A 12,225-nucleotide genomic window follows, 5' to 3' on the forward strand; every position below is an offset into this window, starting at 1 on the left:
CAGATATATAAACCCTTTTTCCTAGTTCCAACAGACCTCACAACCTCTGAGGATGCTTGCCATAGATGCAGGCAAAATGTCAGGAGAGAATGCCTCTAGAACATGGCCATATAGCCCGAAAAAATTACAACAACGCAGTGATTCCGGCCATGAAAGCCTTCGACAATACAATAATAATAATAATAATAATAATAATAATAATAGGGTTGTTTCCAGGTTTTTCTGGGTTATATGGCCATGTTCTGGAGGCATTCTCTCCTGACGTTTCGCCTGCATCTATGGCAAGCATCCTCAGAGGTAGTGAGGTCTGTTGGAACTAGGAAAAAGGGTTTATATATCTGTGGAATGACCAGGATGAGACAAAGGACTCTTGTCTGCTGGAGCTAGGTGTGAATGTTTCAACTGACCACCTTGATTAGCATTTGAAGGCCTGGCTCAGCCTGGGAAAATCTTTTGTTGAGAGGTGATTAGATGTGCCTGATTGTTTCCTCTCTGTTGTTGTGCTGTTGTAATTTTAGAGTTTTTTTTAATATTGGTAGCCAATTTTGTTCATTTTCATGGTTTCCTCCTTTCTGTTGAAACAACAGAGAGTAAACAACAAGCAAAACAACAGAGAGTAAACAATCAGGCACATAGTAAACAATCAGGTACACCTGTGACATACTGTGCTTTTGTGTCAGTAAAATAATAATAATAATAATAATGTTATAACATTTAAATATTATGTATATATATTTAAACTTTTGCATGTTGATGCAAATATTCTTGAGTATCAGTCATCTGCTCAGTGAAGCCTTTTCCTGCTCGGTTTTTTGGTCGTTTAGGCTGACTGGCCATCTGTCAGGGGTGGTTTGAATGCAATATTCCTGCTTCTTGGCAGAATGGGGTTGGACTGGATGGCCCAGGAGGTCTCTTCCAACTCTAGGATTCTATGATTCTATGACTGTGCCTTCTGCACTTGCTCAGAGACACTCTCTCCTCCCCAATGACGTTGCACAGCCCAGCAAACCCAGGACAGAAACCACTTCCGCATCCAAGTCCCGCCCCCTCTCTTTTTCCCTGTCAATCAACGCGGCGGCGCTGCAGCCCGGCTTCAGATCCGCAGTCCCTCTCGAAGCCTTCCATACGTAGAGCGCCTTGTCAATCAGCGACTTGTACATTTCCTATTCGTTGCCGCTCTTGCGACGCTAACGAATCAGAGCAGCGTAGCTAGGCAGAAAGAGGACGTGGGCGGGACTTCCTATCTAAAATTTCACCGGTATTGGCGCATCTTTTTTCCGATTGGCTCTTTGGAGAAAGAGTGAGCTTTTTTCAATTACTCCCCTCCTGATTGGCTCAGTCGGGCCGGCTCGGTGCCTTTAATTTTTCCTGATTGGCTGAGGCGCCACCTGTTGCTAGGCAGAGTGCGGCCTAGTCAAGCCGGGCGGAGCGTCACTCCCGATGAGTCGGCGTTGAGGGAAGCATCCCGCGAGGCGACGGAGAGCGAGAGAGAGAGAGAGCGAGAGAGAGAGAGAGAGAGACGCCTTCAACGGACGCAGAGAGGCCCAGCCACCTTCCCATCGCCGCTGAAGCCGCCGCCATGGCCTCGGGACCCGAGTGAGTCTTCCCCCCGGGGAGAGAAGCACGCGAGAGCCGGGGAGGCCCGCGCTGCTAGGCCGCACTCGCCCATTGAAGGCCCGGGAGGAGGAAACACGCGAGGCAGGCTTCGCTCTGGGAAGCAGGCCTCAAGTGGAAGGCAATGGTGCTGCAAGACAATGGGGCGGACAATTGAGAAAGGCCCCAGGGCAGATAACCCGGATTATCCAGTCAAATAACCCGGATTATCCGCATCGAACTGGTCTACAGTGTCATATAATCCGGAATATCAAGGCAGATAACAATCCACCTTATCTGTTTTGCCTTATATGAGTCCACACTGCCATATAATCCGTTTCTAAGCAAAAATCTGGATGTTATATGGCTAACCCGGATTATCTGAATCGAACTGGTCTACAGTGTCATATAATCCAGAATATCAAGGCAGATAACAATCCCACCTTATCTCTTTTGGGTTATATGAGTCCACACTGCCATATAATCAGTTTCAAAGCAAAAATCTGGATGTTATATGGCAGTGTAGGCTTCTTCTACACTGCCATATAGTCCACAGATTATCAAAGCAGATAATAATCCACATTATCTGCATTGAACTGGATTATCTTGAGTCCAGAGTCCACACTACCATATAATCCGTTTCAAAGCAAAAAAATCTGGATTTTACAGGGCAGTGTAGGCTTCTTCTACACTGCCATATAGTCCAGAATATTAAGGCAGATAATAATCCACATTATCTGCTTTGAACTGGATTATCTTGGGTCCATACTGCCATATAATCCAGAATATCTAGGCAGATAACAATCCACCTTACCTATTTTGGCTTATATGAGTCCACACTGCCATATAATCCGTTTCAAAGCAAAAATCTGGATGTTATATGGCTAACCCAGATTATAAATTCAAATAACCCGGATTATCCGCATCAAACTGGATTATATGAGTCCCCACTGTCATATAATCCAGAATATCAAGCAGTGTGGACTCATCTAATCAAGTTCGAAGCAGATAATGTGGGAGATTATCTGCTTTGATATTCTGAATTATATGGCAGTATGGACTCAAGATAATCCAGTTCAAAGCAGATAATGACATATAAAATCCAGATTATTTGATTTGAACTGGATTATATAGCAGTGTGGACTCTTCTAATCAAGTTCAAAGCAGATAAAGTGGATAATTATCTGCCTTGATATTCTGAATTCTGAATTATATCAATGTATGGACTCAAGATAATCCAGTTCAAAGCAGATAATGTGGATTATTATCTGCCTTAATAATCTGGACCATATAGCAGTGTAGAAGAAGACTACACTGCCATATAACATCCAGATTTTTGCTTTGAAACGGATTATATGGCAGTGTGGACTCATATAAGCCAAAACAGATAAAGTGGATTGTTATCTGCCTTGATATTCTGGATTATATGACACTGCAGACCAGTTCGATGCGGATAATCCGGGTTATTTGAATTTATAATCCGGGTTAGCCATATTTATAACCCGGGTTAGCCATATAACATCCAGATTTTTGCTTTGAAACGGATTATATGGCAGTGTGGATTCATATAATCAAAAACAGATAAGGTGGATTGTTCAAATAATCTGGATTTAATCCAGTTCAAATAATCTGGATTTCATATGTCACTGTAGGCCTGTTCTACACTGCCATATAGTCCACAGATTATCAAAGCAGATAATAATCCAGATTATCTGCTTTGAACTGGACTATATGAGTCTACATTGTCATATCATTCAGAATATCAAGGCAGATAATCCACATTATCTGCTTTGAACTGGATTATATGAGTCTGCACTGCCATGTAATCCAGTTCAAAGCAGATAATATGGATTTTATATAGCTGTGTAGAAGGGATACTATTGGAAACCATTTGGAGAGGGATCTGGGAGTCATAGGCTCCTCCTACATTGCCATATAAGAGATTATCAAAGCAGATAATCAAATTATCAGTTTTGAACTGGGTTATATGAGTCTACACTGCTATATAGTCCAGTTCAAAGCAGATAATCTGGATTTTATATAGCTGTGTAGAAGGGGTCCTGATTGGAAACCATTTGGAGAGGCATCCTTCAACATTGCCATATAATCCAGATTATCAAAGCAGATAATAATCCACATTATCTACTTTGAAATGGATTATATGAGTCTAAATTGCCATATAATCCAGTTCAAAGATGATAATCTGGATTTTATTTAGCTGTGTAGAAGGGGTCCTGATTTGCAACCATTTGGAGAGGGATCTGGGAGTCATAGGCTCCTTCTACATTGCCATATAATCCAGATTATCAAAGCAGATAATCACATCTGCTTTGAACTGGATTATATGAGTCTATACTGCCATATAATCCAGTCCAAAGCAGATAATCTGGATTTTATATGACAGTGTAGAAGGGTCCTTAGTGGACATGAGCCAAGAGTGTGGTTGCTGCAGCTCAGAAGGCCAATGCGATTCTAGGCAGCATTCATAGGATGTCTAATTATTATTATTATTATTATTATTATTATTATTATTTTATTATTATGTTTATTTATCCCCCACTTTATCTCGCCCGAAGGAGTCTCAGAGCAGCTTAATATAAAACCATTAGCATATAATTTTAATATATATAAATATGCAAGCATTAAAACAGAGACTAGTGTCTGGATTGAAGAAAGTAATATAGCCATGGCTTGAAAATAATTTATGCCTGAATGTGAGCCGAGAGTATGATGCAGCAGCCAAAAGGGCCAATGCGATTCTAGGCAGCATCAATAAGATAGTGCCTAGATTGGATCTATATCTATATGCCTGATCTATATCGAGGGAAGTCTTAGGATGGATCTACACGGCTCCATAATCCAGATTGACTGCATTGGGTTGGAAGAGGAGGCTGAGAGAAGGGGGTCTGTTTAGATATTTGAAAGGATGCCCCATTGAAGCAGGAATATGCTTTGTTTTCTTCTGCTGTTTTGGAGACTGACACAATGGAGCCATGCAGGAAAAGAGATCCGACCTCATCATGAGGAAGGACTTCCTGTTCAGCAGAAGGGATATCTGCTTCCGCCGGTGGAGTCTCCTTTCTCTTGGGGTTTTTTAACAGGTTAGATAGGCCTCTGCCAGGAGGGTTTTGGATTTATTTCATGCCTAGCAGAAGGGGTTTTAGACAGGACGACCCTTGGAGTCTCTTCCAACTCAAGGATTCTTATTTATGGCCCTCCTCCTCTATGAAGAGGCACTTCCTGCTCCGGTTCTGCCAAGTCATGGGGCGGAAGGAGGAAGTGAAAGAAGGCCGGGGGCTGGTTTCTTTCCTCATGGAGTTGTAGGCAGAGTTTTATGACAAGCAAGCATACACACACAGTCTTGCCCCTTTTCTCTCTCTCGCAAGGATTCATTGTTTGACCGATGATGCAATTTTAGTATTTAATATAAGCTTCTTTGAGTTTGTTTTCAGCACAGAACAGCTAACCTCCTTTTAATGGGTTTCCCCTCCCTCCACCCCCATGTGCTTTGTGAGATTTTAACTATTTGCTTTTTAAAAATACTATGTTTAATTCCACTTTGGTGTTTTTTAAATTGTAATTTTTTTGTTTCTGTGTTGTCAGCTGCTGTGAGCGTTATCTAAGAAAGAAAGGCAGGATATAAATAAATATCGTCATCATTGTCCTGGTTTTTAGCCCAAGACTGCTTGGGGTGTCTCTGGAACAAGGGGCATTTAGCTGAGGACAAGGGTACACCTGTAGGGCTATGGAGTCCTGGGATTTGTAGTTTGGAGAGTCCCTAGCAGTCCTTGGCAGGGAAGGCAAAGACTTGGTCTAACTAAATTCCTAGGATTCCATAGCACTGAGCATATTGACAAGCTGGAATGTGTCCAGAGGAGGGCAACTAAAATGATCAAGGGTCTGGAGAACAAGCCCTATGAGGAGCGGCTTAAGGAGCTGGACATGTTTAGCCTTGAAGAAGAGAAGGCTGAGAGGAGATATGATAGCCATGTGAGAGGAAGCCACAGGGAGGAGGGAGCAAACTTGTTTTCTGCTTCCTTGGAGACTAGGGTGCGGAACAATGGCTTCAAACTACAAGAGAGGAGATTCCATCTGAACATGAGGAAGAACCTCCTGACTGTGAGAGCCGTTCAGCAGTGGAACTCTCTGTCCCATAGCGTGGTGGAGGCTCCTTCTTTGGAAGCTTTTAAACAAGGGCTGGACGGCCATCTGTCAGGGGTGATTTGAATGCAATATTCCTGCTTCTTGGTAGGGGGTTGGACTGGATGACCCATGAGGTCTCTTCCAACTCTTTGATTCTATGATTCTATGAGCAGTGTAGTTGCACCTTCAGGGGATTCCTTGAGGGCAGTGTGAATGGTATATAAATAAAATATTCATATACTGCTTTGAGTTCCCTTCAGGAGAGATAAAGCGCGGTATAAATAAATATACAATAATATAATAATAATAATAATAAACCCCTCCCCATTTCTTTTATTGCAAGGGTGAAAGTTGTGTTTACATATATTTTGTTAGGAAGGTTTTTCTTTCACCAGATTCTCAAAGGAATCTGTGGTCATAAAGAGGGTAAACCTTTGGTCTGCTGTTGAGGTGGTCTTACCATGAGGTCCTGTATAGGCCCACTGTTATTTCTGATAGATCTTCTTCAGTTCTTGATCCTCAAGATATTTTGGGCTTCTCCCCAAGGCCTCTGCCAGCATGGCTGAGTGAGAAGCGGAAGTCTAGAACCTGTGAAAGGACAAACCTTTAAGGACTGTGTTTTAAAAACAATGCCCGTGCCTCATTTTTCTCAGGCTTAATGTAGCCTCACAGGACTGCTGAGGTTTGTGGAGATTAGCAGAGAGGACAGGAGCTACAGACCTGAGAACATAGACCGAACTGGGGAATTTGCTCATCCCATAATGGTGCAAAGTGATCTCTAAACCTCTGCTCATTCCATTGGCTAAGACAGTGGTTCTCACCCTGTGGGTCTCCAGATATTTTGGCCTTCAACTCCCAGAAATCCTAATAGCTGGTAAACTGGCTGGGATTTCTGGGAGTTGTAGGCCAAAACACTTGGGGACCCACAGGTTGAGCATCACTGGGCTAAGACATCCTCTGACAAGGGCCCTTTCCCTGTTGTGTCCTAAGAAGGAACTGCCATTGTTTGGGGAATAATAGTAATAATAATAAGCAAAAACCTTGGACTGCACTTAAACACAATCGGTGCTGACAAAATTACCATCTGCCAGCTACAAAAGGCCACTTTACTGGGATCTGCACACATCATTCGCCGATACATCACACAGTCCTAGACACTTGGGAAGTGTCCAACATATGATTCAATACAATAGCCAGCAGAATGATCTTGTTTACTACGGAGTCTTCTTGTTATGTTTCAAGTAATAATAATAAGCAACTCCCCAACTTTCTTCCAGTTGCTTGGGATTCTTTGCCAGTTCTTCCATTTGTGACTCTGCATTTCATTATCTCTGAAAGTGGAGTCATTGAGATTATTCCAGGAGGGGAATTGTTGGTCAGAGATAGGAGTCTCTTCCCACTTCCAAGTCTCAGTCCTTGAGCTTCTGCAGGCGTTGATAAACCATCCTTTGGGGCAAGGCAAGCACTGTTGCCCTTCCTCTTTCAGTCTCTGGTGCCTTTTCAGTCTCTGACAGGGCAGTTAGTATTCCCCTTTCTGCCAGGTACTTCCCATCTGATCCCTTGTGCCTCAATGGAACATAGGTCAAATTGGTCTGTCCCTCTTGTTTTGTATCTTGAAAGTTGCACCTGCTCTCCATAGACAACCATGCCCATGGGACCAACATACTTTTAAGCACGTTATCATGTTGGTTGCTCATGAGTACATACTTCTAATGCAAGTCCTTGTGATACCAGCAGCAGGAACACATACTCCTACGTTTTAGGGAATCAGAGCTAGATGACTCTGAATGGTTCAGCCTTACTTATTGGCTGGGGTCTTCACAATATTGTTTTGACTCCGTTGGCTTGGAATTGAAAGCATCTTGAGTATCTGACTTAAAGGAAAAGAGATTCTATATTCAGTTGTTAGACTAGGGCCCCTCCCACACAGCCATATAACCCAGAATATCAAGGCAGAAATTCCCACAATATGTGATAACTGGGTTATCATAGGATTATTATTATTATTATTATTATTATTATTATTTACAGTATTTCTATACCGCTTTTCTCACCCCCAGCACGACTCAAAGCAGTATCTGAGGATCCTTCTACATAGCCCTATATCCCAGAATGTCAAGGCAGAAAATCTCACATTATCTGAGTGTGGACTCAGATAATCCAGGTCAAAGCAGATATTGTGGGATTTTCTGCCTTGATATTCTGGGATATGGGGCTGTGTGGAAGGGTCCTGAGCCATAACTGAGAGAGGAGACATTTCAAAGACATTGCTCCTTGCAATATCTCCCTCCTTTATTTTTTAGTGGTTTGGGTGCATAAACAGTGAAGTGCATTACATTGCCCATACGAACGATGGCTAGAGAGATGTCTGCCTTGACAACCCCATTACTTAGCCAACAAGGGCCCCGTTCTTTAAAAACATAAAGCATACAAGGCTGTCTTTTTTGTTGCCTTTTTGTACCTTCTAGTCACAACACTATCAGAAGATTTCCTTTGGCTGAGAGTGTGTGACTCACTCAGGATTGCCCAGAGGGATTTTCAGGGCCAAGCAGCGAATTGAACCATAGTCTCCAGAGTTGTAATGCAGTGCTCCATCCACATGATCCTGGCTCTCTCAAAGCCATCTTACACAAGGTCATAATAATGGCTTCTCTGGCTCATTTCCAGAGTGCCAGCAGTTCTCCTGACTTTCAAAAAAGTCTTTTCTACCCTGCCTGAGAAATGCTGAACCTGTTCCCTTTTGGATCCATACCTTGTTCTCTGACATTGAGCTGTATTCCCCAAGCTGCTCTTGTATGCTTAAAATACCATGAAATTTGAGGTAGCCCTGATCTCCACATCCTTCAGGGTTGATAATAGTGTAGGTCTTCTGGCTGCTTCTTTTAATTCTTCTATCTAAAGCAAGTTTGGTTTCCCCAGGTGTGTTGGCATTGGTCTTTGGGTCCCAAGAGACATGTCGTCCTGGGTATTGCTTTGCTGGCCTTCACTGCCCTTTTGCACCATTTGTCACATGAAAGTCTGGGTAACATAAATTGTCAAGTGGCAAGATTGGTAGTAGGAACTTTACCAATAAATAGCCTTCTAGAATGGGTTTGAATGATCAGAATTAGAGCAGAAAGGCAAGTATTCTCCCCAGACTTGGTGGCAAAAAGTCCAGGTTGTAGATGCTTCCCCTTCCTAGGATATCAGTGTATGTCTTCAGCTCTGTTCTTAGGTGCTGGCCCTCAAGTAACTGACTGAAACCTTTGCCTGCTGTTTGTGGCTGTAACAAAACCCCTGGAGCCTCCAGGTCTGTGTGCGATTTTCTTTCATGGGCTGTAGGTTCTCAGGTGAAATGAGAGACACTAGGAAATGCAAAGGTACCATTGCTTGGGGTTCTGCCTTTGGTTTTTTAGTGCACTTATTGCATCCTGGCAAAACATCCTCCTAAAACCTGCAAGACAACACATCTCTTATCCTCTGCAACCTTTTGGCAGAATGGACTCTAGTTGTCATCTGTGCCAGTCATGTTTTGCCCTCTTAGCTATCACCCCAGTTTCCCAGCAGTTCTGTTGAGCTAGATATATTTTTTCCTCAAGATTTGCTATACTCTTTCCATTTAGTATAGAAATTCTATTTCTTGCGTAGTGTACTGAAAAACACCAAAATTAGTGATAACTTGTTTTGAAGTAGCTAAAAGTCACCCTAGCAGCCATGTTGTCGATTGAAGCATCCATGTTTCGATTGGTGCAAGTCTTTAAACCTCACAAAAAGGCTTGTGGCACCTAATAAACAAATAATTATGGCAGACATTGTTGAGAATCTAGTCATTTGCTGCTTCCATTCTCCATCTTACTAACACTCACTAGTTGCTATTAGGCACTCTTGAGCGTTGTTCACTGTATGTTTTAGAGATTTTCTTATTTTATTTGAACTTTTAAGTTTCGTATTAGGATTATTTTTAAAAGTTGTCTAGGAATTCCCCTTTTCAGTAGTCCCTAACAAACACTTTAGTTTCAAACTTGAAGGAAGGCTAATCAGTTCCACTTTCTGTTTGAGTTCATTGAAACCTACCCTTTTTCCATTTCTGTCGTATTGGTGCCCAATGTAAGGCATTGAATCTTGCCATTATTTATGTGTAAACCGCTTTGAGTCCCCCCAGGAGTGAGAAAGGCGGTATATAAATACTATAAAAAATACTATAAATACTTCTGCTCTGTTTTTTCTTAGGCAAATGTCTTTGTTTCAGGATTTTTTGCTTTGATCTTAATTTAAAAGCAAAGTGTCCATGGCTGCTCTTAGTAAGGTCAGAAGATACCTGTCCAACTGGTTTGCCATTTTGAGTGTTCTACCCTCAAAATGGCAAACCAGTCGCCATACTAGGAAGCCCACTAGCCAGACAGTCAGAAAAAACACCCCTCCTGCTCAGATTCCCTAGCAGCTGGTATATAAACGTGTACTGCCTCTAATACTAGAGGTAAAATATAGCCAGTGTGAGTAGTAGCCATTGGTCTCCACAAACATAATCCCTCCTTTAGATCCCATTGTTTACCTGCATGCTGTATGAAGCAGTTGCCTTTGCTTGGTACTGATAGTGGCATGGGGTGTCATGAAGGTCCTTCCTCAGGACTTCTGCCCCTTCCAGCAGGAGCAAGTGACAGGGTGCTCTCCACCTCCTAGGATTCTTCAATGGGTGCTCCTGCTTATCTGGTTTTACATTCTCTGATCTTATCTTGCTAATACTGGGTCTCGAGAGCCTGTGAGGCACTGGAAGGAGTAATGAACACTGGAGGCGATAATGCTTGGCTAAATATAAGGACCTTTGCACGGAGAGAGTCCAGCCTCACCACACTATTAGCCCTGAAATAATGCCTATGGCGCCGTTATTGTGACTGGACCTCCCAGAGGGACCAGCAAGACAAAGCCTCCCTGAGTCCCCCCACCCAAGAGGGTTCATAAGGGCGGGGTACAAATATTTGAAATAAATAAATTAAATAATAAAGACTGTGTATTGTCGAAGGCTTTCATGGCTGGAATCACTAAGTTCTTGGGGGTTTTTTCGGGCTATATGGCCATGTTCTAGAGGCATTTCTCCTGACGTTTCGCCTGCATCTATGGCAAGCATCTTCAGAGGTGAGGTCACCTCAGACCTCACTTCTGAGGATGCTTGCCATAGATGCAGGTGAAACGTCAGGAGAAATGCCTCTAGAACATGGCCATATAGCCCGAAAAAACCCACAAGAACTTAATAAAGACTGTCTTAGAACTTTGTCTGAGCTCAAAGATTCTGCAGTCAGCTGCAGGTGACGTTGAATCTGGCAGTCCACCTGGTAATGGAAACTGGGTTGCTAAACAGTTTAATGCAGTCATGCAATTTTGGGACACAGTTCAGGTACTGATACAAATCTCAACCTCAAAGACTTAAAGCAGCATTTGCTTCTGTTAGGGTTAATTCCCTGTGTAAGACCCCAGGTTTCAGCGGTGACCAGGGGAGCATTCGCAAAGTTAAAACTTGTGCGCCAGCTGCTCCCATACCTTGGGAAGTCTGACTTGGCCACGGTAGTCCACGCTCTGGTTACATCCCGTATAGACTACTGCAATGCTCTCTACGTGGGGTTGCCATTGAAGACTGCTCGGAAGCTTCAAATGGTCCAGCGTTCGGCAGCCAGGTTGCTAACAGGAGCGGCACTCAGGGAGCATACTACTCCTCTGTTGCGCCAGCTCCACTGGCTGCCGGTTTGCTACCAGGCACAATTCAAAGTGCTGGCGTTAGCCTATAAAGCCCTAAACCAGTGGTTCTCAACCTGGGGTCCCCAGATGTTTTTGGCCTACAACTCCCAGAAATCCCAGTCAGTTTACCAGCTGTTAGGATTTCTGGGAGTTGAAGGCCACAAACATCTGGGGACCCCAGGTTGAGAACCACTGCCCTAAACAGTTCTGGCCCTACTTACCTCTCCGAATGCATCTCCTCCTATGAACCGACTAGGACACTAAGATCATCTGGGGAGGCCCTGCTCTCTGTCCCGCCTTCTCGGTGGTGGCCCCTCGGCTGTGGAACGCCCTGCCTGCAGATATCAGATCGGCCCCCTCCCTGCTGGCGTTTCAGAGGAAAGTGAAGACCTGGCTGTTCGAACAAGCATTTGATTAAACAGTGTAATTGAACAAAGGAATACGGAATAATGGATGATTAGACTGGATTCTGATTTTACTGTTGAGGCGCTAATGATTGTTATACGGATGTTTAATGATTTATGTTACAATTGTTTTTAATTTCCCTATACTTGTCTCGTGATGTGTCGTATTGATGTTGTTCACCGCTTTGAGTTGCCTGAGGGCTGAGAAAAGCGGTATAGAAATAAAGTAAATAAATAAATAAAATAAATAAATGCCCTCAGTGTGGCAAGTTAAGAGGACACATGTTTCAAAACTGCAGGCATTCCCTGGGGCTAACCCCCTAAGGGTGCAGGATCCCCCTGAATAAGAAAGAACAAAAAACACATTAAATTCCTG

The 12,225-nt window shown here is 43.2% G+C and overlaps 1 protein-coding gene across 1 annotated transcript in view; it reads left to right on the forward strand.

The window, feature by feature from the left end:
• The first annotated feature begins 1,380 nt into the window (after positions 1-1,380).
• VCP (valosin containing protein) overlaps positions 1,381-12,225 on the forward strand; it is a 44,838-nt gene continuing 33,993 nt past the window's right edge. Inside the window, exon 1 of the mRNA XM_060761168.2 lies at positions 1,381-1,596. Within this exon, the coding sequence (XP_060617151.1) occupies positions 1,580-1,596 (17 nt within the window). The 5' untranslated portion in view covers positions 1,381-1,579. The remainder of the gene's footprint in view (positions 1,597-12,225) is intronic.

The sequence above is a fragment of the Anolis sagrei genome, chromosome 2 (genome assembly GCF_037176765.1).
Source record: "Anolis sagrei isolate rAnoSag1 chromosome 2, rAnoSag1.mat, whole genome shotgun sequence".
In the NCBI taxonomy this organism is placed as follows: Eukaryota; Metazoa; Chordata; class Lepidosauria; order Squamata; family Dactyloidae; genus Anolis; species Anolis sagrei.